Source organism: Astatotilapia calliptera, chromosome 11, assembly GCF_964374335.1.
Source record: "Astatotilapia calliptera chromosome 11, fAstCal68.1, whole genome shotgun sequence".
NCBI lineage: Eukaryota > Metazoa > Chordata > Actinopteri > Cichliformes > Cichlidae > Astatotilapia > Astatotilapia calliptera.
This window is the reverse complement of record NC_137432.1, coordinates 4,179,360-4,207,080: the sequence shown is the minus strand read 5'-3', so window position 1 is coordinate 4,207,080 and position 27,721 is coordinate 4,179,360. Positions and strand designations below refer to the sequence as shown.

Genomic DNA, 27,721 nt, shown 5'->3' with positions numbered 1-27,721 from the left:
ACATCAAAAAGCTTGCAAGAAAACCAGCAGCCACTTTGTTCTCTTCATGGTATCTGCAAAACTTCCTTTTACTTTAATCTCATATTAAAAGCCAGATATCATTTGTAGCCATGGGGCTTTGGAACTCTACAAAGTGCTGCATTTAAGCTATTTTAGGGCTTAATCTGGCATAGCTGTAGGATACTAGTGTGTGTGTGTGTGTGTGTGTTTCTGTATATTGATATACATGGATTTTTTTTTTGATTTTTTTTTTTGCCGTACAGTTCATGTATTTCAAATTCTGGACTGTACACTCAGAAAAAATAGAGGGGTTTAAGCAAACTGACAGATCAGGCAAACAAATGACTTTTATTGTTCATAGCTATCAGTAAACCTGACAGATGAAATGGTAAGATAAATGTTTAAAAGTGTAGAGTTTGATGGATTATGCAGAATACACTAGAGGACACTTAAAGTTATTAGATTCTCCACATTGTTTAAAGATGTATTTCTTTGTTGTTGTTTTTTCTAGTGAGAACACTAAATGTTAAATACAAGTAGAAATAAACCCTGAATTGTACATGTAATTTGTAAATGCTATTCTGAAAGGTCTAATCAGAACTAATCAGGAAGTATGTTTATAAAAAAGCTCAATCTTTGAGGTTATAAAGATAAAATTTACAAGTTACAACTAAATAAAACTGTATCTGAATTGCCTTCTATGAAAGCACTGTGTGAGCAAAACGATTCTAAAAGCCAGCAGCACACGAGGACTGCAAACTACCAAAATACAAAACATTATTTGGTCAGTCCTCATTCTCATTCAAAGGTCCTCAGATTTTGAACAGTTCACCATCTGCAATAAAAATGTTAATAGATCCTAGTTTTTAATTCCCAAGTGAAACAATGGCTGAAACAAAAACAAATCTGTGGACACTGATGTAAACCAGCCCTCTTTGCTGCGGCTGGATAACACGCTATTTGTCACGTTGGCAAAAGCAGGACCCAAACACAGGACTTCCTGAGTTGAACACCGTGTGTTTATTTACAGTGAAACAACAACAATGGCGCAAATAATCCACAGTGCATGCTCTCATCGTGTGCCCGTTCCCAGCGCCCATGCCATGACTTCCCTGGTGAATATTCTGCTCCCTTCTGTGTCTGCGTACAGTGTCCAGCTTCCTCCACACATTTCTGCAGTCCTCCTATAAACAAAGGATGCTGCAGTAAGTACACTCCAAAACAACTGGCCGACAGAAACACTTTCACCTAACGACCTGGAGAACTGACTGCACTCCTCAACGATCCAACGAACTGAACCGGACACGCTTCAGTTGAGAGACATGAAAGATGTTATGGATCTTCATATTTCGTATTAAGGTCAACCGAGCAGTCACAGGATTAATCATAGTCGTAATGTCAAAAGGTCCAATAAAGTGAGGAGCAAGCTTTTTGGACTCGCTACGTAAAGGGACATTTTTAGTAGACAACCACACTTTCTGACCTTGTGTATATGGAGGAGGAACAGTCCTGTGACAGTCAGCCAGTTTTTTGTTTTGCTCACTGATCCTGAGGAAAGCTGCCTGGGTAGACCTCCACAGGTGTTGGCAGCGACGAAGGTGATGCTGGACCAAGGGAACTTCGTGCTCCCCTTCTGTGACGGACAGGAGTGGAGGGTGATACCCCAACAATGCTTCAGATGGTGACAGGCCAGTGGCAGAGTAGGTCATCAAGTTGTGGGAATATTCTACCCATGCAAGTGGTGAACTTCGGTGAGACTGGTTAGACGAAGCCACGTGGCCTCCAACTCCTGGTTGGCCCTCTCTGCCTGACTCTTGGTTTGGGGATGAAACCCCTAGGAAAGTGTCATTTGGGCACCCAGTTCGGAACAAAACTCCCTCTAAACCCGAGAAGTAAAGTGAGGACCCCAATCAGACATAATATCTTGGGGAATGCCGTGCAGGCGAAAAACATGATTGGTTAACAGCTTTGCCGTCTCTAAGGCTGTGGGTAACTTGGGCAGTGCAATGAGGTGTGCAGCTTTAGAGAATTGATCTACAAGTATTACCTGAGGACAGAGGCAATCCAGTGATGAAGTCCAGTACAATGTGAGACCAGGGCAACCTTAGAATAGGAATCCAGCAGGAGCGGAGTTGGACACCTTGTACTGCACACAGGTGGAACAAGCAGAGACAAAGTCCTGGACGTCTGTGCCAATGACGGCCACCAAAACAAGCGTTGCATAAATGACACTGTGTGGTTCTTACCAGGACTGCATGAAAACTTAGCTGAATGGGCCCACTGAATTACCTTGCTGCGAACTGAAGAGGGTACATGTAGCCAATTCAGTGGATCAGTCCCAGGGTCTGGTTCCTCCCGCTTTGCATCCCTAATCAGTGACTCAATTTCCTACGTGAGGGATCCAGTGATGCAGACAGAGGGTAGGATAGCGTCATCCTTCTCAGAGGCCTCAACTGGAGAGGAAAATTGCCGGGAAAGCGCATCTGACTTCACATTCCATGAACTGGGTCTGTAACTTCACCTCCAACAAATGGTTGAGAGAGGTCAGGCTGAACCAAAATAGGTGCGGAGGCGAATCTCTGTTTGAGTTGGTCAAAGGCTTGTTGCGCTGCTGGGAGAGGCCAAGTATGTCAAAGGCAGAACAATTAGACTTAAGTCTCAAATATAATGTCTGTAGAAATTGGCGAAGCCATTCCACAATGGCCGTAATCTTGGCCAGATCAGCCAAAAGCTGACCTTGCTCCACAATATACCCCAAAAAAGAGACAGACTGAACTTTAAACTCACATTCCTCTCCTTTGACGAACAGCTGGTTCTACAACAGGCGCTGCAGGACTTAGCGGATATGATTCCCATGTTCTGTGGTTAATGATAATCTTCAATACTTCTACAATACAAGTACTTGAAATGTCAGAGGTGAGTATTGAAGGCTCCCATTCGTCTCCCACCCTTATCTTGACCAAATGGTAAGCATTCCTTAGATCCAGCTTAGTGAACATAATGGTCCCCTGAAAAAGTTCAGGTGAATAGTGGGAAGCGAAGCACCAGGGAGCAGACAGTTCTCATGGCACCACAGGCTCCATCCAGCAATACATCCCTTTGACCAGTCTATCTGGGGACTGTGTGTGTTGTTTGTGTCAAACAGAAAAAAACTAATTTCACAACATGGTTACCTGATAAGAAAAGTTGAATGGCCTGAGTGTGATGGGTGATTTCTGTGAGCTTGGCACCATTTAATGCTAAAACAGGCAAGGGTTCAGAAAGCAGTATTAACAGATGGTTTCATTCCAACACCAAAAAACAACGCAGACATGGCAGGTCGACCAGCGAGGACTGGCGGACCATGACACATGCATCTCCTTTGCATAACCTTTGTACAAAATAATGGTTGCATTGTTTTATCATGTAACATTGTGCTCTCCTTGATTAAATGAAGTTAAATACCTAAAATACACTCAACAAAAATATAAACGCAACACCTTTGTTACTGCTCCCATTCCCCATGGGATGGACGTAGAGACCTAAAATTCATTCCAGATACACACTATAACCATCCCTCCCAAACAGTGGTCACAAATCAGTCCAAATGTGTGGTAGTGGGCACATCTGCCATATTGAGATAATCCATCCCACCTCACAGGTGTGCCACATCAGGATGCTGATCTGACATCATGAGTAGTGCACAGGTGTACCTCAGACTGCCCACAACAAAAGGCCACCCTGGAATGTGCAGTTTTGTCTCACAGCAAAATGCCACAGATGCCACAAGCAATGAGGGAGCGTGCAACTGGCATGCTGACAGCAGGAATGTCAACCAGATCTGTCGCCCGTGCATTGAATGTTCATTTCTCAACCATAAGCCGTCTCCACAGGCGTTTCAGAGAATATGGCAGCACATCCAACCAGCCTCACAACCGCAGACCTCGTGTAACCACACCAGCCCAGGACCTCCACATCCAGCAGGTTCACCTCCAAGATCGTCTGAGACCAGCCACCCAGACAGCTGCTGGAACAATTGGTTTGCACAACCAAACAATTTCTGCACAAACTGTCAGAAACCGTCTCAGGGACACTCAACTGCATGCCCGTCGTCCTCATCGGGGTCTTGACCTGACTCCAGCTCGTCGCCGTAACAGACTTGTGTGGGCAAATGCTCACATCCGATGGCGTCTGGCACGTTGGAGAGGTGTGCGCTTCACGGATGAATCATGGTTCACATTGTTCAGGGCAGATGGCAGCTGAGAATGTCCCAGTTCTTGCATGGCCAGCATACTCACCGGACATGTCACCCATTGAGCATGTTCGGGATGTGCTTGACCGGCGTATACGACAGCGTGTACCAGTTCCCACGAATATCCAACAACCTCGCACAGCCATTGAAGTGGAGTGGACCAACATTCCACAGGCCACAATTGACAATCTGATAGACTCCATGCGACGATGTGTTGCACTGCATGAGGCAAATGGTGGTCACACCAGATACTGACCGGTTCTGGGTCCCCAGACCCCCAATAGCGCAAAAAACTGCACATTCCAGGGCAGTCTGAGGTATACCTGTGCACTACTCATGATGTCAGATCAGCATCCTGATGTGGCACACCTGTGAGGTGGGATGGATTATCTCAATATGGCAGATGTGCCCACTACCACACATTTGGACTGATTTGTGACCACTGTTTGGGAGGGATGGCTATATTGTGTATCTGGAATGAATTTTAGGTCTCTACGTCCATCCCATGGGGAATGGGAGCAGTAACAAAGGTGTTGCGTTTATATTTTTGTTGAGTGTATATTCGAAAGAACTAAATTTAGTCAGTTAAAGTGGACTTCTTCTGCCAATTATCAGGTATTATCAGTATTTGTGTTCTTTAACACTAAAGGAGGTTTACATTATTCACTTTTTAATGTCATTGTTATTGCTCTTATAGTGTGCCTTGGTCCAGCCCCTCAGTTCATTGTCTCCTACCTTAAACAACTTCAGACCTATCCACTGATATAAAGTTTTTCATAAGTTTTTTAATATTTTTTATGTTTCTATGGCTTTATTGTCATAAAAAACCCTGTTTTTTGGAGGGTAAAAAACCATAATATGCAATATTTTCAAAAAATGAGTTGCAAATGGAACTACTTGGCATGAGGTTATTAGAACCTTGGATAGGTAAAGAATTCAGAACAGAATTGATTTGGACCCATTATTATTTTTGGAGCAATAAGAGTTTTTACAATTTACACCCTTTTAGGCTCCTCGGGACCCAAAATGGTCCCCATCCAAAAGGTGATATAGCAATGAATTTTATGAATTTTTTTTCCAGTTTTTTTCACATCAGATCTTTTAAACAACTTCAGACCTATCCACTGATATAAAGTTTTTTATAAGTTTTTTAAAGGTAACTTTCTTCTGACTGTGCCCCTTGAACTATGTCTGACATCATACAGAGCCAGGGGCAGAAAACTGTCTGACACATAGTGTTTTGAGCAGTCTGGAGCCTGAATTTTTGACTCAGAGGCTTTACATGTACATAGTCAAACCTCCTTATTGAAACTTAGCAATATGTTAAATCAGAATATTTTGGAAAATGCCTAATTTTAAATGTCAGGTCTTACACGTGCATTTTAACATTATAGTTCTTCTGCTATACGGTTTATATTTTGGTGCGCTAAATTGGTAGAAAATAAATAAAAAAGACTAAACCTATCCTATCCCTCCACCTCTAACATTAATCCTGTTGCCAGGATCCTGGTAAATGTTAATAGTTACTGTAATGTGAGCAGCCATACAATGATGATGTTGATATTTTTTATTTCCCTTTTGAGACAATATGGTTACTAATGTTTATTTATTTAATGTTAATCAGAATAATGTGTTGGGTATAATGTGTTGCAAAGCAGTATGTTACTGTAAACATAATATCTCTAGCAATTCATTGCATTACTCTACAGTCATCAATTACAATCATTTATCTGCACAATGGGAGGACCTAAAAAAAAAGTTTGTGTAGAGGGAGTAAAAAAGCTACATTTCTGGAGGAGTGAAGATGTTAGCATCACCAGCCAAATGGGGTTTTACGTCATGAATGTCTAAGAAAAATCCCCCATTCTGACCCATGAATTCCCGTTCATCATCTGGGAACGGTGAATGTGTCAGCAAAACAGTTTGATGCATTCTCAGTCATCTGGGTAAGGAAGGAAGGATGAAACATTTTCTCTACTGAAAACACAATGTCCAGATGAACAGAATACACTGGGATGTCTGCAAAATACTGGAAGATTTCAGTTGGTCAGCCCAGAATAAAATATTTTAACACCTCATCTGGAACATGTGGATATTCTGGAGGATGAATTTTAAGTTGTCTAAAATGTTTATTGTTATTCCTTCCGAAATTCAACATATTAGAATTGTTGTTTGTTATCATGTTAGCATGAATGTTAGCTATGCTAACACATATCTCAAAGCACCGCAGTGCATAATTTAATTATCTATGAAGCATTAGTACATTGCGTATTACCCACTATCAAAGAGCTGTTTGACCTGCCCACAGCCACATATAAACCATTGGGTTTAAATGAGAGCCATTACTGAACACTGTAGAATATGATTCCATTAGACATTTCTGGGTTGGTAAATGAATCATATGTAACATTTGTATATTCATTGACCCAAGTCACTTAATTGTGCTGTGCGAGAGTGATAATTAGACAGGGAACTTCAATCTGAGTTGGAAATCGTGATGTTTTAGATCTCAAAATTAGCAAGCTGATTAGGGTCAGTCTTGTCTTGAAGATCCAGCCCTACAGTCTTAATGGCCATCATGTTTCACTGAAATGATTCCAGACTACTGATAGGAATATGATTATACTAACACTGACCCTGGTCACACTGCTGTTTTAAATAGGTCTATTCATTGTTCAGTCTTCTTGAATAAGTGCACAATTGGTATGATGCTTTGGAGTTCTTGGTATGCACAGAAATATTCTGGCACATATTACACACACTCTAAGGGTTAGAGGAGATAAGCTGATATATGGGCCTGCCATGGCCTTTTATTAAATATATTGAACAGTCAGTGTCCACACTCTCAGAACAGCCCCTACCCTAACTAAGGAACAGGCATTGTGCTTCACCCTGCCTTAATTGTAGGAGCCAGCTGGTGGTCTGTATAGTCAGAAATCAGATTGATTTCCTCCAGAAGCAGTTGCAATCAGTTCATTCACATCAGTATTAAATTAGTAATTTAACAAAACAAAAATGATGATGCTTTTACCTGCCTGCTTGGTATGTCTGATAAATTATGGACAAGCTGTCATGTGCTGTCTATCTCTTATGGTATAAAAGAAGAAAGCAGTGTCCCAGTGTTAGAAGTAATCACTGTATTCAAGGTCCTTCATCGTTTGCATTTTTCTAAAACAAAGCTATGCAGCATTTTTCCGTGTATTTCGTCTTTGTGTGACAGATGCAAAGCAATGGATGGAACCCTTGGTCACCTTTTCTGGTCTTGCCCCACACTCAGGAGTTTCTGGGCAGAGATATTTAATATACAGGGAGTGCAGAATTATTAGGCAAATGAGTATTTTGTCCACATCATCCTCTTCATGCATGTTGTCTTACTCCAAGCTGTATAGGCTCGAAAGCCTACTACCGATTAAGCATATTAGGTGATGTGCATCTCTGTAATGAGAAGGGGTGTGGTCTAATGACATCAATACCCTATATCAGGTGTGCATAATTATTAGGCAACATCCTTTCCTTTGGCAAAATGGGTCAAAAGAAGGACTTGACAGGCTCAGAAAAGTCAAAAATAGTGAGATATCTTGCAGAGGGATGCAGCAGTCTCAAAATTGCAAAGCTTCTGAAGCGTGATCATCGAACAATCAAGCGTTTCATTCAAAACAGTCAACAGGGTCGCAAGAAGCGTGTGGAAAAACCAAGGCGCCAAGTAACTGCCCATGAACTGAGAAAAGTCAAGCGTGCGGCTGCCAAGATGCCACTTGCCACCAGTTTGGCCATATTTCAGAGCTGCAACATCACTGGAGTGCCAAAAAGCACAAGGTGTGCAATACTCAGAGACATGGCCAAGGTAAGAAAGGCTGAAAGACGACCACCACTGAACAAGACACACAAGCTGAAACGTCAAGACTGGGCCAAGAAATATCTCAAGACTGGTTTTTCTAAGGTTTTATGGACTGATGAAATGAGAGTGAGTCTTGATGGGCCAGATGGATGGGCCCGTGGCTGGATTGGTAAAGGGCAGAGAGCTCCAGTCCGACTCAGACGCCAGCAAGGTGGAGGTGGAGTACTGGTTTGGGCTGGTATCATCAAAGATGAGCTTGTGGGGCCTTTTCGGGTTGAGGATGGAGTCAAGCTCAACTCCCAGTCCTACTGCCAGTTTCTGGAAGACACCTTCTTCAAGCAGTGGTACAGGAAGAAGTCTGCATCCTTCAAGAAAAACATGATTTTCATGCAGGACAATGCTCCATCACACGCGTCCAAGTACTCCACAGCGTGGCTGCAAGAAAGGGTATAAAAGAAGAAAAACTAATGACATGGCCTCCTTGTTCACCTGATCTGAACCCCATTGAGAACCTGTGGTCCATCATCAAATGTGAGATTCACAAGGAGGGAAAACAGTACACCTCTCTGAACAGTGTCTGGGAGGCTGTGGTTGCTGCTGCACGCAATGTTGATGGTGAACAGATCAAAACACCGACAGAATCCATGGATGGCAGGCTTTTGAGTGTCCTTGCAAAGAAAGGTGGCTATATTGGTTGCTGATTTGTTTTTGTTTTGTTTTTGAATGTCAGAAATGTATATTTGTGAATGTGGAGATGTTATATTGGTTTCACTGGTAAAAATAAATAATTGAAATGGGTATATATTTGTTTTTTGTTAAGTTGCCTAATAATTATGCACAGTAATAGTCACCTGCACACACAGATATCCCCCTAAAATAGCTAAAACTAAAAACAAACTAAAAACTACTTCCAAAAACATTCAGCTTTGATATTAATGAGTGTTTTGGGTTCATTGAGAACATGGTTGTTGTTCAATAATAAAATTATTCCTCAAAAATACAACTTGCCTAATAATTCTGCACTCCCTGTACATAACCGGATTTATGACTTTAAATTAGAGCCGGATGGTGTACTTGCAGTGCTAGGCTGCTCCCTAACCTCATTGGCACTCAGACGTCCTCTTCAGAAAGCCTTAATGTTTGGCATGATTGTAGCTAAAAGACTTATTCTTAGAGCCTGGAAATCACCATCTCCTCCATTGTTCAGGTTTTGGCTGGGTTTGGAGATGATTGCTTGTTTGTATATTGAAGAGGTTCGTTATCATTTGGCTGACACCCATTTTAAGTTTGTTGAAATCTGGGGCCCTTTTCTCAATCATATTAATGGGAATATAACATAAACTTTAACCCATTTGACTGCACTTTGTGTTTTTGTGAAACTGCACTTCTGCCGGACCCTGAGTGCTTCCTGGACACATCTTTCCCACATCTTCTGGTCTTGGTGAACTCTCTGTTGCCCTGTCTAAACTCACACAGAAGATCATCTTCTTTGGACAATGGTGTTTCTTTTGAACTTTTGATTTGTACTGGCTAACTGGTGTATTTTTATTTATTTATTTATTTTTGTTTTTATTTTTTTCCTTTTCTTTCCTGTTTTCCTGTTTGGGTTTTTTTTTTTTTGTTTGGTTTCTGTTTTTTCTTTTTTTTTTCTGTGCTTAAGTTATTGTTTTTGAATCTTATGTACTTTGTCTGGTGTGACGTTATGTAACTTTGAACTTAAAATCTTATAAATAAACATAAAAAAAAGAAGAAGTAATCACTGTATGTCAGTGTTGCTTGTGTGTGGGGGTTTAGTAATTATAGACATGGATAGAGTAGTGGATATATCAAAAGTTACAGAAATTTCTGGTACAGACACAGATGACAACAAGCTTATATGGATGCTACATTTCATATTAATGCTTCATATTAACAATGTAATATCAAATTCTGCAAGAAAATGGATAAAGCATGTGTTGCAGCACAGGTATACCATACCCAATGACATACCTAATATTAACTATGATAACTTTAGATTTTTTGAATTAATGTTTGAGTCTCTTTACCGCCATCCCTGGTTAAAAATTCATTGCTCTATCAGGTTGGTTTGGATATGTGCAGGTTCCCCTCGGACTGAGACTATTTTTTTGACTATTTGTGTTCATTCACAGGTCTTTGTCGGGTCAAGTCCAATAACTCCAGTTTTAATGCACTGATATTGTTGCTAATGATTTGCTGTTAATAATTTTTTTAGTTCATGCAACCGATGTGAAACATCGTATTTGCCTTCTGTTTACTGTTGGTATATGGTTCCTTAGGTGAGTGTGTGCTGTGAAAAACAATTTTTGGGATTCATCAATACATTTGAACTCATCACGTAATATAACAGCTTTGTCAGATGATTGTTGCATGCAATGTCAACATGCATGCACACTGGCCATGGCAGTATTTGACAATGACAAATAACAATTCCATGTTAGAGACCAACAATGTCTACATCAGATTGGAAGAAGAGAGGTGGTGACATTTTGCAGGTTTATGGGCCAGGAAGCTGTAGTTCCATGTCATGCTGGGACCATTGTTTTTTGTACTCTGAAGTTTTCCTCTTACTTCTTACTTTCATTTTCACTTGCTGGTTAGGTTTCGGCACTGAAAGCTTCTGTTGTGGCCATTTGGAACATGTTGTGCAAATGAACAGAACAGTTTTGACAAATTGCACTAATTGACACCTCTGGGGAATGGGCTCAGCATCTTCTCTGTTTTACTTGATGTGATGAGCTTGTTAACAAACAGTTGACATCCATCACATCACTGTATTTTGCTGTTTTCACTCTTCTCCACCACCTGACACAAATATTTTGTTCTGCACTTAGTTCACTAACCTATTTTTTCTGTGTAGTCTGTTGTTTGCTACTGAGAAGATGCAGTTCACTGATACCACCAGCTTCTGCTTCTTTAGCTTCTGTCCAGATGTGGGCTCATGAAAGAGAGATGTTTTCCTACTGTATAATGAAGGAAATGTATTATTAGGAGCTGATGCAGCAGATGCTGAAATGGCATGACTTAGTGGTGAAATAATTGCTCGTGTTGGCAGTCGTGTAGGCTCCACTTTCTGACTAGACAGTGGGCTGGAAAAATCTGGAATGTTGTTACTCATTACCTGTGTCTTTTGTTGAGTATTTCAAACTGACAGGCATTTTAGTATAAACTCCTTTCAAGGCAACTTTTTATGGTGGTCAGTTGGGTCCTTTCAGTCAATACCATGTGCACAGATAGTTAAAGAAATATTTTTTGCCAAACTGGGTTAATTGCTATTGTACAGTTTAAAGTACACTGGTGGAGGGCACACTGGTCATGGTCACCGCCACATTCGTTTCTGAATAATCGCAGTCATTAAAGGAAGAGGCTTGGCACTCACTGGAAATTACAGTTTCCCAACCTGCCAAATCCTAAATGCTCAAATAGCAGCAACCTGTTGATGACCAAATGCCTTACACAGAAAGAGTTAATATGTTTCTGATGCTTAATGGCAGTGATTGAGAAACTCTAAATATTATATATTAGGGATGCGCAATTAATTACATTTAAACAACAATCATGATTGTTGCCTCCCACAATTACATGAGCATGAATGAGTGATCCTGAAAATGTGTGCTCCATCAGTAAACACAAAGCAAGAGCAAATCACGCTCTAAATTAGTGCACTGTACAGCTTGAAATTTCCTGGACTAGTCTGGTTCAATAACTCTGCCTTAAAAAGACACACAGCGAAAATCAAGTGTCTACCACAGCAGAAGGTGAAGAGCTTGTCCCTTGAAGTGGATCATCATCTGTTGTGTGGAAATACATGGATTTAGGGCGAGTGGCAGGAACAAATCATATGCACAAACTGTAGTTCAATTGATGTGTGAAGGTCAAGAAAAACAATGCAATGGCTGCTAACGTGAATGATCCAACATAAAGTCAGCTGTCCATAAAAGTGCACCTGTACAAAGCATCAGGATGCACTGAAATCACCAATTCCGCGCCATTCCATTTGGCCAAATATAAATGTCCACTAACCACAATGTCTAACAAAGTCTAAAGGAAAGTGGACAACTTACTGGACAAACGATGCGTTATCTCTTTGCCCAGTCACATCCATTACGTAGCTACAATGAAGGAAGTTTTAGATATTTTTTATATTACTGTAGAACTATATAAAAGTGAGAGCAGTGCACTGTCGCTTTAATTTTGCATTATATTTTATATTTATGCAAATATTTGTACAAATGTGAAGGCAGTACTCTCTCTATAAAAGTTCTGATGTTAATGCAGATCAAAATAATTGTGCAGCACTGTTATAATATATATATATATATATATATATATACATACACACACATATATATATATATATATATATATATATATATATATATATATATATATATATATATATAAGATTATGTGTGTATTTATATGTATAAAAAGTTAACTATTATGGTTGATAATATCAGCACTTTTTTTTGATCACATCAGCCTTCATATACACACAGACGCACACACACATATTTATACATGCTCACTCACAGTTCCATCTCAGGTTGGCCCTTGCTTGTTTGTGATAAATGTAGCATTTGTGTCCAGGGCGTAGGCTTATTTCTGCTCAGTTGCCTGCTCGGGCTAAGCTAAGCCTTGTGTTGCAGATAATGACAGCTGTGAAAGGAGTAGGGAACTGAATGAAACCAGTGGGGGTGTCGAGTAGCTGCGGATCCAGTCATTCTGCCCTGCCAGGCCTGCATTTACCATCCTTCTGTGTCCTGCAGTGTCACACAGGGGTGCACACCACTCTACCTCACATCTACTCTGTTTACCAGTGTAAGGGCTTATTTTCCTCTAAAAGGAAAGGCTGTCTTCATTCAAAGGAGGCATTTGATGTGCTAGAAAAATCTTTGGAATTTTTGTGTGTTGTGAAATTGCATCAAAGCCACATGTTTACTACAAGAAAATCTTTTTTTTTTCCAAGCACTGATGGAAATTGTAAATTCTTGCAATTCAAGATTATGATATGTGCTATTTTTGTTACATTAGCCTTTATAATTTATGTTTCTTGTAATAATGCATCTCAAGGTCAGGATTTTCACTGTCAACAAGTATGGCGTTATTTTTGTGCCACTATTCTGAGCGCACATAAAACAATTTTGAGCGCACGTAAAAAAGAATTGGTGGTGCAAGTGTTGCATTTTGAGGAGAAATTTATTTTGAGCAAAGAAAACCTAAATTTGATTGAATCTTGAACATAAGAGTGTCCATAAGTGCACGTGGCACCAGGACGCTCTAGGCTGCAGGTCGATGATCGATTTTGTAATCGTATCACCAGACCTGCGACCATATCTTCTGGACACTCGGGTAAAGAGAGGGGCTGAGCTGTCAACTGATCACCACCTGGTGGTGAGTTGGATCAGGTGGCGGGTGAGGACGCTGGACAGACCCGGTGCACCTAAATGCGTAGTGAGGATGTGCTGGGAACGCCTAGCAGAGGCCCCAGTCCGCAAGATCTTTAACGCACACCTCCGGCAGAGCTTCAAAAGCATTCCGAGGGAGACTGGGGACATTGAGTCCGAATGGACCATGTTCAGCATCTCCATTGCTGAAGCTGCTGCATTGAGCTGCGGCTTCAAGGTGGTTGGTGCCTGTCGTGGTGGTAATCTCCGACACCAGAGGTGAAGGGAGCCACCAGGCTGCCTCCGGAGTCCTATCGGGCTTGGTTAGCCTGTGGGACTTCGGAGACAGCTGACAGGTACCGACAGGCCAAACAGAATGCGGCTCGGCCAGTGGCTGAAGCAAAAACTCGGGTGTGGGAGGAGTTCGGAGAGGCCAACCGTCAGGCGTCTCAGGAGGGGAAAGCGGTGCTGTACCTGCACTGTGTATAGTGCTGGCCCAGCGCTGCTGACTTCGACTGAGAAAATTGTTGGGCGGTGGAAGGAATACCTCCTTATTCCCACTGACATGTCTTCCGAGGAGGAAGCAGAGTGTGGGGATGAGGGGGATGACCCACCAATTTCCGGGGGCGAGGTCACTGAGGCAGTTAAACAGCTCCTTGGTGGCAGAGCCCCCTGGTGTGGATGAGGTCCGCCCCGTCCTGGTCGCGGAACACTGGACCAGCTCTTTATCCTCTCGAGGATACTTGAGGGTGCATGGGAGTTTGCCCAACCAGTCTACATGTGTTTTGTGGACTTGGAGAAGGCATTCGACCGTGTCAATCGGGGTGTCCTGTGGGAGGTGCTGCGGGAGTATGGGGTGTCTGGCCAATTGCTACGGGCCATTCGATCCCTATACAACTGTTGCAAGAGCTTGGTTCGCATTGCCGGTAATAAGTCGGACTCGTTCCTGGTGGGTGATGGGCTCCGCTAGGGCTGCCCTTTGTCACCGATTCTGTTCATAATTTTTATGGACAGGACTTCTAGGCGCAGCCAAGTGGCGGAGGGCTTTCACTTTGGTGGCCTCAGAATCTTGTCTCTGCTTTTCACGGATGATGTGGTTCTGTTGGCTTCATCGGGTGAGGGCCTCCAGTTTGCACTGGAACGGTTCGCAGCTGAGTGTGCCGCAGTGATGCAGACGCTGCACCAGTCCGTCGTGGTGAAGAGAGAGCTGAGTGTAAAAGTGAAACTCTCAATTTACCGGTCGATCTACGTCCCTACCCTCACCTATGGCCACGAGCTGTGGGTAGTGACCGAAAGAACGAGATCGCGGATACAAGCAGCCGAAATGAGCTTCCTCCTAAGGGTGGCTGGCCTCTCCCTTAGAGATAGGGTGAGAAGTTCAGCCATCTGGGAGGGGCTCAGAGTAGAGCCGCTGCTCTTCCACATTTAGTTAACAAAAAATATGGTCAGTCTAAGCAATGAGCTACTTAAACTTTTTTTCTGTAAGTTTACAGTTTTCTTTCTTACAATTTGCTGACAGATTTCTTTCTTTGTCACAGCTTTTTCTTTATCATGTAGAAAAACAGTTAAATATGTAACTTCTTTACACTGACAGAAAGGGGAGTTTCACTGGTTCGGCCCACTTATGTCAAAGTGGGCTGTATGCAGCCCGCGATGTAAAATGAGTTTGATACCCCTGCTATAGGGTCTTTACTTTACAGGATAAATCACCTGAAAGCAACTGCTGTTGTGATTTTACACTATCCGACAAATTTATTAAAAAGCTTTTGCTCCCGAAGATTGCCACATGCTAAAAAAAAAAAAATCACCAATTCCTGAGGTGTTTCGCTCAGCATGCTGTTAATGCGGCATCATGTCCATCCAGTCTGTGCTGAGAATCAGCAGCTGTCAGTACATTCTCTCCTATCTTGACAGACTGATGTAGACTTAATTGCAGCTCTGTGCACATAGTTTCAGCTAAACAACAAAACAAGAAACTTAAAGGCAAAAACCTGCTAGAGGGTAAAGGAGTGTTTAGCACCTTATCTAAACTCAGTGGTTTCATACTGTATGTTTAACTTAACAATAGTTTAACAATGGTTGAACCACAATGTTAAAGCCGTTTATACACAGGCTTGTCAAAGAGGCAAAATGATATTTGCACTGTCTCAGTCTGGCTTTATGACAACTTCATTCCTTGTGCAAATGTGTCTGTATAAATGATTATTTATCAATAAGAGAACAGAAGCAGCTCTTGGCCTCACTTTTAACCACAGTGATGATGATGTGACAGACTGCTGGGATTCTGAGGACAGGGCAGGCTCTGGTGACATCACCAGGGATGATGCCATCATGTGCATGAGTAATAGCACAGCAATGATTTTTAAGTTTCACCACCACTCTGACCTCAATTTCTACTTGTCTGAGAAGCCAACTGAACCAAGTGGGGGATTTATATTTCCACTCATTGGTGGAAGGGTGAGGTTTATTCAGATTTGTGTGAATGCGAATGTGCATCCATCCACATTACATGCAGACAGAAATGGTGCATGTCCACACTTCATAAGGGATGTGTGTCACAGTCACTGGGCTTGAAATCAAGCAGAGTGAAGATTGTTTATGGACTGCCAAAAGTAATTAATCTCCCTTCTCAATGAAAATTAATCGGATTAAACCTTCTCGTGGCCCAGTGAATCTGTATCTGTCCCACTTTGCTCTCATTATGCCAGTCCTATAGGTCCGATTCACTGGCTTCATCACAACAATGGGCAGCTCAGTGACTCCAGTGTGTAATCATATTCTCCTGCTTGTCTGAATGCTTGTCTTTCACGGTCAGAGAAGGAGTTTTGGCCCTTTGACCAGTATCACATTCTGACCTTTGGTAGGCATGCTGAAGCAGTCAGAGAGATTTGTTGATTTCAGCGTCATCTGTGTGACTCTGGCCGCTGGTGAAACACATGTTCGCATGATTCTTTGACCTTTTCTGTAGCATTCAGAGAAGTATTCTCTGCCCACTACTCTTTTACTTTTCTAAGTGGGCTATGGGTTAACATCCTAACGACACTGAAATACTTATGTTTTTAGTCCTTGCATGTTAGAAGGATTAAGCTGCTCCAGTTCCTTTAAAATGTACTACCTACATATAACCAACAGTGCTCTTTCAAGTAAAGGAATTTGATGATAAGGTAAGAAAGATAATATTCACAAATTAGCTGTAATTGTCACTACAAGAGTCCAGCATTTCTGCCATAGTATGAAACAAGACAATTCATGAAATAAAATGTTCATTCCAGTGGCAACACACACATTTGAGTATAAAGCCACTGGTAGCAGGTACACAATTTTATAAACGGCTCAAATACATCATCCAATGATTTTTGCTATTATAAATCAATCCACATTGGCTATTAAAAAAAATCTGTACATCAATGGAGCATGTTGCCATGTCTCTGCTGTAAAGATTGATAGGCTTGCCATCTTATGACCTTATTTCAAGCTGTAGGAACAATGGAAAGGCAGATATATGGCAGAATAGAGCATTTTATAGGAATCTAAGCAATGGATGAAGTGTATAAGTCTATAACATCACAGAGTTGAGTTGTACACAGGCAATGAGAAAGACATTTCCACTAAAGGTCTAGAGTTAGCCACTCCAAATTGCTGCGAGCCATATGGAAGGGAGAGGGGGCCACAACTGTGGAATAAGCAAACATGAAGTAGCAATGTGATACAACGTCCTGACATGCTATAGTTACCCAAAATTCATGTTAAAGACTAAATATTAATTAGGAACATGAATAACATGAAGCAATGTTAAGATACTATCATTTGGTGATGTGATTTCCATTTGACCTGAATAAATAAAGTCCTTGTGTTCTTGTGTTTTCTTTGCCTTCAAATGGTTTCTTTACAGAAAGTGAGTCATTGCTCTATTTACAGTTGTACTCACTATAAATTTCTACCTTTAACATAAGCAGGAGTCTTTCCTTGCAGTTCTGTTGCTTGAATCAGTGCAGTCGAGACCTGCCTTGAGTCGCAAAGTACTATTCTATGAGAGTTTGGCTGGTAACAGTTTAAGCAGCCCTACTTCAGCTATCTCTACAACACAGACATAGGCACGTTGGATATACTGAGCTGTTGTTTCTTCAAATTTCAATCAGTTGTAGAATGTTTTCATACTAGGACAGATATGAGCATTACTTTGACACGCAAAACCTTATTTTTAATCCATCGACTACATTGGTATTGTACAATTATGGATGCTACTGCTAACTGCGGATGCTGCAAGTATGTTGTATGTGCCCTTATGTTTTTTTGCATTCTTTATAGTAAGAACTATCCCATATTCAGCAACAGTCACATCGCTGGTTCTCGACAGAGATCAGAAAATAACTCTAGTAGGAATTTTTCTCTTATGATTCCATCTGTACATGGTTTACATCTACAAATACATCATACAACCCATGTGTACTTTGTCACCTACTGTCAGTTCTCGGAGTGCATTTCATTTTACACTAGAAGAAGACCAAAGTGGAAATAAATTACGTTCTTTCGTTTGATTCAGGTTATTGTTTCCTCCCCAGTTGTGTGCAGCTGACACTTCAGCAACCATCAGGCAGGATGTCATATGGTTCCATTGACAGCGGCTCCTTTGGCAGTCGTAACCCATTTGGAGGTCCTATGAGGCAGGGCTACCAGCCAGTAGGTAAGAACAGAAAAATGCTATTTTACGATGCCATTTAAGATATTCTACATGTACATGTTCATAACAATATGGCGATGGTTTAATTTGTCGTAAACCTAAAGTTTAATGCTTTATGTTATTAGACAGGAAGGGTCTTGACAATTATTGAAAGAAGTAATAAATAAATAAATAAATACTCAGTGGTGCCATTGCTTTTTTGTAAATCATCAGGTTACAATTTTTATCATTTTAATTAATTTGAATACATGTCCAGGATACCGCTGCAGGTATTTTAGCATGTAGGTGGCATTTACCAAAAAGCCCTGCTTGAACAGCAGGGCTTTTTGAAGAATTGTTACTGAGTGTAACAATTCTTCAAATCTATAGTTGAGTTCAATACCTTGATCTTGGGCCAAAGTTTCAGTTTACAGATCAGTGATTCCTGAGATTAGGGACAAAAAAGGTTTTAATTTTCTAAAATATATTTTTTGATTTTTCAAAAACATATTTACATATAATTGTTACACAAAGTTTTGGCTGTCTCACCATGTTTTGGTACAATCTCCCAGGTGTAACATTTTTTAATAATTTGTGTTTTTCCTGGAGAAGTGCAAGGTTTTTGTCAACACCGTCAGACACAAAGAAATGCAAAAATATATATTTTAAATTAAGTTGTTTCAGCTCTTTTGACTATTAGCAGCTTCTCTATTCTATTGTTTATGCACATATGTTTTCAAAGTAATTATACCACATTTAAAATTAAGATTGTTTTGGCTTTTTATTATTAGAGTTACAGTCATACATATTTTCAGAAGCTTGTATTTAATCTGTATAAGAAACAGTCATATTAAGCAGCAAATTACACATTTATTGAGAAAATTACGTATTTTTATTGGAAGATCATGAGAGAGGAAACTATATGGTTCTCCAAAAGAGAAAAATAAACAAAAACTCTATATTATGGAGTTGACAAGGTCTGACGGTGGTGACACTCTAGTACATAGGTGTCAAACTCTGGCCCGCAGGCCAAATTTGGCCCGAAGCCTAATTACATTTGGCCCGCGAAGCCACACCAAATTACTATCAGAGCTGGTCTACTGGTATTATACAGCTAATATATATATTGTTTAGTATTAAGCTTTGCTTGTTCCATATTCAGTTTTTCACCAAAACGTGTTTGAGTCCATAAGAAAAGATTCATTCTTATATCTGGAGGAATAAATATATTTCAATAAATATTAAGGTTAGCCTGCGAGTTTGTTCCAGTTTTGAATTTTGGCCCACTGTGTATTTGAGTTTGACACCCCTGCTCTAGTAGAAAACAAGATATTATTTCTTTCAAAATGACAATTAAACCTTAACAACCTTTGTAATATCACAAGACACATCATAACAATTCTGTTTTTGCACATGTCAAGTTCTACATCTTAATAGTTCACCAGCAAGTAGCTGCCTACTACTCCTTGATTCCTAAAGTTCTCTGTGGTTGTGTGTTTAGACCCTGCTGGACTTTCTCTCCTTTTGTCTCTCTGTGCTTGTTTCCAAAACCACCTCTTCTGACTTTTTTCTCTTCCTTTCAGATCACTGGTGTTCTTTATTTTTCCCTCTTTCACTCTATATCTTTCCCTTTCCTTTATGAGAAACTCTTTCTTCAACTCAGGCTGGCTGTTAATTTTTTCTCTCCTTCTTTTTTGATCATCCCTGTTCATTCTCCTTCGTTGCTCTACTGACAGGTTCCCCTTTGCTATTCTAGCCTGAAATGTACCATTTTGTAATTACTATAATTTTTCTGAACCTTATGCTTTTTCACAGATTAAGGATGAATATTCACAACACAATTATGCATTAAGCAATAGAAATGCTATCCGGCCATTAAGTTTGATGTCATTAGCCATTTCCAGGTCCAAACTCTGCTGCAGGATCCCAAAGTCAAAGGAACTCTGCAGCATCACTGAGAGTTACAAACTGTCTAAATTCTTTCATCTTTAATAAAATGATCAGTGCGGCTGCTTTACCAGGTGTAACATCCAGGCATCCATGAAAACAGAATATATGACATTTAACAGAGTTAAAGTTAGATTGCTTGTTTCCACCTAAACATGATGACTATCACAACGTTTCCCAACCAGAAGCCGTGGGTGGATAAAACCATCCACGACGCTCTGAGATCCCGCACCGCTGCCTACAACACGGGACTCATGACGGGGGACATGGACCCGTACAAAGCCGCGTCATATAACGTGCGGAGGGCGGTGAAAGAGGCGAAGCAGTGCTACGGGAGGAAACTAGAGTCACAACTCCAACAGAGTGACTCTAGGAGCCTGTGGCGGGGACTAAGGACAATAACGGACTATAAAGCACCAACAACCGGTATGACGAACGCGGCCGTGACTCTGGCAGACGAGCTGAACACTTTCTATGCTCGCTTCGAGGCTGCAGCTAAGGACTCCAACAATGCTAGTGTTAGCGGCGCTAACGGCTGCAGACAGGAAGATACTGCCAGCACCGGAAACGTGCTCGTCATCTCCGAGCATGAAGTAAGGAGAGCCTTCAAGAGAGTGAACACCAGGAAAGCAGCAGGACCAGACGGCATCCCAGGTCGTATCCTAAGAGACTGCGCATACCAGCTAGCTCCTGTGTTCACTGAGATATTCAACATCTCTCTATCTCAGTCGGTGATCCCCACATGCTTCAAAGAGTCCATCATTGTTCCTGTCCCGAAGAAACCCCACCCTGCTTCTCTCAATGACTATCGCCCTGTAGCCCTCACCTCAGTAGTGATGAAGTGCTTTGAACGCCTGGTCAGAGACTTCATCATTTCTTCACTACCAGACACACTGGACCCACTACAGTTTGCTTACCGTCCAAATCGTTCCACAGACGATGCCATCTCTCATCTCCTCCACACATCACTCACTCACTTGGACACTAGAAGGGGGAATTATGTTAAAATGCTCTTCATTGAACTGAGGGGATTGAACTACCAGAAGGCAACATTGCAGACATAGAGGACAGTTACAAGTACCTGGGGATCCCGCAGGCGAATGGGAACCATGAAGAGGCCGCTAGAAAAGCTGCAACCACCAAGTACCTGCAGAGGGTCAGGCAAGTCCTGAGGAGTCAGCTGAATGGTAAGAACAAGATCCGGGCCATCAACACGTACGCCCTGCCCGTGATCAGGTACCCTGCTGGGGTAATAGGCTGGCCAAAGGAGGAGATAGAAGCCACTGACATAAAGACAAGAAAGCTCCTTACCATGCATGGAGGGTTTCACCCCAAGTCCAGCACCCTGAGGCTGTACGCTAAGCGGAAGGAAGGGGGCCGGGGACTGGTGAGTGTCAGCACCACAGTCCAGGATGAGACAACGAACATCCAAGAATACATTGGGAAGATGGCCCCAACTGACCGAGTGCTCAGTGAATACCTCAGGCAGCAGAAACCCAAGAAAGAGGAGGGAGACGAGGAACCATCATGGAAGGACAGGCCCCTGCACGGTATGTACCACCGGCAGATAGAGGAGGTGGCTGATATCCAGAAATCCTACCAGTGGCTGGACAAAGCTGGACTGAAAGACAGCACAGAGGCACTAATCATGGCAGCACAAGAACAAGCTCTGAGCACAAGATCCATAGAGGCTGGGGTCTATCACACCAGGCAAGACCCCAGGTGCAGGCTGTGTAAAGATGCCCCAGAGACAATCCAGCACATAACAGCAGGGTGCAAGATGCTAGCAGGCAAGGCATACATGGAACGCCATAACCAAGTGGCCGGCATAGTGTACAGGAACATCTGTGCCGAGTATAACCTGGAAGTCCCGAGGTCAAAATGGGAGATGCCCCCAAGGGTGGTGGAGAATGACCGAGCTAAGATCCTGTGGGACTTCCAGATACAGACGGACAAAATGGTGGTGGCTAACCAACCGGACATAGTGGTGGTAGACAAACAGAAGAAGACGGCCGTAGTGATCGATGTAGCGGTTCCGAATGACAGCAATATCAGGAAGAAGGAACACGAGAAGCTGGAGAAATACCAAGGGCTCAGAGAAGAGCTCGAGAGGATGTGGAGGGTGAAGGTAACGGTGGTCCCCGTGGTAATCAGAGCACTAAGTGCGGTGACTCCCAAGCTAGGCGAGTGGCTCCAGCAGATCCCGGGAACAACATCGGAGATCTCTGTCCAGAAGAGCGCAGTCCTGGGAACAGCTAAGATACTGCGCAGGACCCTCAAGCTCCCAGGCCTCTGGTAGAGGACCCGAGCTTGAAGGATAAACCGCCCGCAGGGGCGTGCTGGGTGTGTTTTATATATACATACATACACGTATGGGTTCTCAGGCCTCAGACAGTTAAATTAGGATTAATAAATGGCATCTGGCTGTAGGAAACACAGAAGACATATTAGAAGGTCTGCTGAAAAATGAAAATCAGACCACAAGGATAAGAATCTTTTATGTTAAACTGACAGTAAAAAGCAGAAGTGCTCACTGTAAGGCATGCTATTAAAATCACTTGCATGTCAACACTGTGGCTTTATGAAAGTTTGCATGAATTTTAGAAGTCACCCACGTTCCTACTCATAAAAGCAGGTAATCAGAGTCAGGTGTTGCAGTCATCACAACACATTTGTTATTCATAAAGAAATGAATAATTCAAGCAATCAACTCTACATGTACATGAGTAAAAACACACACAAATACGACTGCATGAGAAAAAAAACACAAGTAAATGGCTGTATGAAGTATGATTGGCAATTTTTTGGTTTGACGATAAATAAATCTGTAAGAACTCTCCAGTTCATCCTTTTATATGCATTTATGTATGTTTGTTGATATTATGATGGAAAAATGTATCCCTTTTAGAGGCAGATATGCAAATCAAAGGAATGGAAACCACTTTTCCATACAGCCATGATACCCACCCACTTATCTTTGTTCTCTGTTGCATTTTTAGCTATGCAGGCTGTGTAGCCTTAATGACAGTCAGTAGACCAGTCCATTACTCATGAAAATTTCTCATTACCTTTGGCAGGATTGCAGTTATATTCTTAAGGGTTGACCATCCTTTGATAATTCAGTCAGCCAACTTTTGTGATCCCTTCATGTTTCCTGTTGGACCACAATGTAGAGCCACAGTGTAAGATCACTAGTTCACAAGCGTAATAATAATTAAGGACTGGGCGTGGAAGAAGGGCCATAACAGCCAGCACTACTTGTTCTTCTTTGGTCTTCTTGTAGTTCTATAAAGCTGTGAGGCCCTGCTTCCAGGTTTGGATAAAACCCAAAAGTAGTGATCTCAGTCCTGCCACTTTCAAATAAATCTTTCCAGTTTGTGAAGTGCCACTCCAGTTTGTGAGAATCGGGTCCTCTTTGTGTAGGAGACACTCTACTTTAGTTGTGTTTTCACTTTTTGACATACTCTGTTTTACTTTAGAGGGCTGTCTAGATGATGTGTAAAAAATTCAATGAACATGGCCACTATTAGTGAATTAGTGAATCTAATATCGGCTGCTCTGTTTGCACTTTGGCACAATCACCTCTGTTGGATATTGCCTAGAAATTATCTGCATTGTTATGCATATGTGAAAGGTTTATGCTTTAAATATTGCAGAGAGGAAAGTCTTGACTAATCTGAGGTTTTCTTCTTGAATATTGCTAAAGTTGATTTTAAAGATTACAGAGTTTGGTGGCTACTAGCATTCAATTTTGTCAGAAAAATAATTATGCCATTAAAGGCTATTAAAATATGCTACTGCTCTGCAAGGTGCTTCACTGCAGGGTTTATGTAATGATTAACTTCTAAAATGATTATTTTTCAAGGTAAAATTATATTTCCATGTTAGTTTGAAGCTATATAGTTTGCTCATAATGCACATAAATATTGTGGCTGTTAACCATGTAAAGCTTGACTATTGTGTTGACTTTAATTGTTTCCGTCTGAAAAAAGTTGCTAAAAGCATGTGTGCAGCAGTGTGTTTCAGGTGACCACAGTAATTTATGAAAAGTAAACCCTCCAATTACTGAGCAGAAAATGTAGTGCAAGACACTGCTGTTAGTGCAGAGCTTTATGAATAAAGCCTCCGGTCTGTTCTTCTGTAGAATGTTCCCAATTTAGCCAGTCAGCAAGAGAATGAATATGTACTTATATATGCACTTTGTACTGTGCATTAATAGCAGTCTGTACAAATGTGTGTTCACACCTATGATGTTTGACACTCCAGCAGAGTAGATGACACAAGTCATAATGCTGCAGTTCAGCTACTCAGTGAAGCAGCAAGGGAAGATGTGTCAGAGAAAAAACAAACATCGCATATGCTTTTTGTCTGTTTACTGCAGAATACTGTACTCGTGTGCATGCCTTTCATTCACTCTGACAGTCAGCCACTCTCTTCCAGTCTTCTCTATTGTGGACAGACAGATGGGAGCCTCAGTCACCAGAAGGGGGGTCTTTGATCACACTGAAGCCTGGGTACATTATGAGGGATATGTGTAGTGGCGGCAGTGGTGGTGTAGAGGTGGTAAAGTGAGGGGGGTGGGGATTGTGAGCAGCAGAGCAGGAGCCTGTCAGATTTGCCGTCTGTTGCTCAGGCTGATCTGAAGGGGAGCTCAGGAAATGATCAAAGCGCAGGTTAAGTCTCTAATAGAGCTGTCATTTAGGCTAATCTCTCCTCTCCCTCCCCTGGCAAAAGCTTTCAACCCTCCACCATGATCTCTGCAAGGCAACGCAGCCAAGTGTCTCATTCAGAATGACAGGACATTAATATTAACACATATTGACATTCCATATGTACATTTTAATAATTGCTGCCTTGGAAAAAGCCTGAGATGACACACTATAGACTCCTTTTCACAGCCTGCACCAGCATCACACTTGTGCAAATGTCTTGTTAACATCCTGTAGGAACAACTGGAGCAGATGTTGAAGGTAAGGTCCAAAGTGGCCCCAGTAATAACAGGAATGGCTCCAGCAGATTCCAGGGACACCATCAGAGGAACAGTTAAGATCCAATGCACAATCCTCGAGCACCCAGGCTAATCCCTTGAAAGCAGTACAAATGAGATGTCTTGCTAAAATCTCTGGAACATTTATTCTCTTATCATGCACCAGGCCACTGGCAACGCATCTAGGGTTAGCTTTAGGGTTTTGGTAAACGTCTACCCATTTTTTTTATAGAATTTCCACCTCTTTGAACACACAAATGTAAAAGCTTTCAACAAAAATTGTCCATCCTAAAATGACTGATACTTCATTTGAAACATCCAGTTTCTGAAAATGTTCCTATTTAGCATGAAAGGAGTAAAGGCAGGATACAGCATTTGGTGATGTTCAAGGGTTCTAGACCCAGGAAGTTACTGACTGCAAAGAATTTCACTCAGTTTGTAGTTAGTTTGCTCAATTAGCTTGGAGCCTTTGAAAAGGGTGACTGTGTTTTAAAATGCTGCTCTTGCTGAATCGTTAAAGCAACATTATATGTAAGCTTCTGGAATTAAAACTGTTAATCTGCACTTGAATCACAAATCACATAAATTGTTTGATTTAAAATCCTCTCTGGTGGTGTACAAAGGCAAAACTACAAAAAATAAATAATTTTTTCCAAACACTTCTGGACCTAATTGTATCGTGTAGAATGAGAAAGATCTTCACAGAAGGTAGCTCCCGACTTGGTGGCCAGTGGCCACACACCCAGTCTGTTGTGGAAGTGGAGGTGGTTCAGCTGTGACCCTAGACTGGGCCACAGGATTTTCCAGAAGCTGAGTGTGCTGCTCAACCAGGGCCTGCAGTGCTTCCGTCTACCTTCCGTTAACCCACATTTAAAGATGGCTTTGATCAAATCCTCAAAACATGAAAAGAGTTGTTCATTTTAACAGTTACACTTGAGTTATGGTGAATAAACCATATATTCCCCATATGGAAAAGAAATAGTAAAAACATATATGATTTACTCATGAAAGTGGCCACTTTCTCATTACTTTCATATATTTTTTTAGTAAGTATACAAAACATACAAGTTTCATTATATAATTTTTTAAGGGATCTCATATGTGTTTTCACTCTTGTATGCTTTTCATCCAAGTTTCATACACGACAGATAAAAACTTTATATGATTTATATATATCTTTTCCATATGGGTTCAGCAATTAAGGGGTTAACTATTCTCTCTAGCAGCTTAGCCAATGAGCTGCTGCAAAATGGCGAATTGTCCTGCCCGCTATCTCCGTCTCAGAAAGCACAGGCCTTTCTCTTTTCTCACTAGTGATGGGATTTCCGGCTCTGTTTAGAAAACCGCTCTTTTGGCTCGGCTCACCAAAAAGAGCCGACTCAGCTCACTAAAAAGAGCTGGCTCTTTCGGCTCCCAACCGGCTCTTCAGGTTCTTTTGTTGCTTTAATTAATTTATTATTGACAATAATATAAAATTATGCATGAAAGGAATTACTAATGTAAAAAAAAAGTGCTTTTATTTATATGTTTATATATAAGTATATACAGTGGCCCCTAGAGATGAAGCATGTACAAACTCCAAAAAGCATGTAAATCAAATCAAATCAATTTATTTATATAGCACTTTTCACAGGATAAAAACCACAAAGTGCTTCACAGTAATATAAAACAGAAATAGATAAAATAAATGCATATGTACAAATTCCAAAAGCACGTACAAATTCCAAAACACATTTCTAGCATTAACTGAACTTCCAAAACAGAGCTATCTAGATCACTTAAATTACACAATTGAAAGCATATGTATATTGTTTGTGTATTTATACACAAGCACTCATATATATTCAAATAAGTTTAAAAAATGTTCATTTACCTGTTACTACCACACTCCAAATCCAGTCATTGGTACTTCCTGGCTTGTGTAGCCACTAAGTAACAAAAGCTCAACACTGCACCTAGCATCCTGGAGCACTTCTGTTGTGTTTTGTACATGCTATGGAGTTTTTACGTGTTTGGAGCTTTTATGTGTTTTGGAGTTCGTACGTGTTTTTACGTGCTTTGTCTCTAGGGGCCACCGTAAATATACTTTTATTTATTCACTCCACATAAAATGTAATAAATAAATCATATAATACGAAAACCAACTATTTACATTTCAACTTTTAACTATTTAAATTTTCAGCTTTTTCCTTTTAAATTTTTTTAAAGTGAAACAACAAAAAACACTGCAAACCACAGCACAATAAAATATAAATTAAAATATGAAAACAAAAAGAAGATGCACATTCTCTGTCATATGGGCCTGCATGTATAAACTTTCTGAATCCTTTATCATCCGCAATTGAAAATAGTTGTGGATGATTACTATACCTTTCTAATGTGATGTTGTTGTCCCTGGCTCTCTTTCTCTCCCTCCCGCTCTGTTCCTGTGCTACTGCCAGTGTAACTACCGCCCCTCCCCCCTCTGCCCAGCGTAAAGCACAAGGCTTTACGGGAAAAAGCGGGAAAAAAAGTGCGAGAGAGAGAGAGGGTGAGAGAAAGGAGAAAAAAAACCCCAGGGCTCCCAATAAGGAGCCGGCTCGCGTCGTTCACTTCAAAGAGTCGGCTCTAAGAGCCATTTCGTTCATGACCGACACATCACTATTTCTTGCAG

General features: G+C 41.3%; 1 protein-coding gene across 6 annotated transcripts in view; it reads left to right on the top strand.

Annotated features, from left to right (window-relative positions):
* The window catches only part of tsnare1 (T-SNARE Domain Containing 1), a 269,581-nt gene that overhangs the window by 43,196 nt on the left and 198,664 nt on the right, over positions 1-27,721 (top strand). For 4 of the 6 annotated variants that reach the window (XM_026184110.2, XM_026184107.2, XM_080307742.1 and 1 more), the window contains exon 2: positions 18,037-18,158. In XM_026184110.2, coding sequence (XP_026039895.1) covers positions 18,074-18,158 — 85 coding nt within the window. In that variant the 5' untranslated portion in view covers positions 18,037-18,073. Of the gene's footprint in view, positions 1-18,017; positions 18,159-27,721 lie in introns of all 6 variants that reach the window. The other 2 variants (XM_080307744.1, XM_026184109.2) reach the window with 1 other exon arrangement.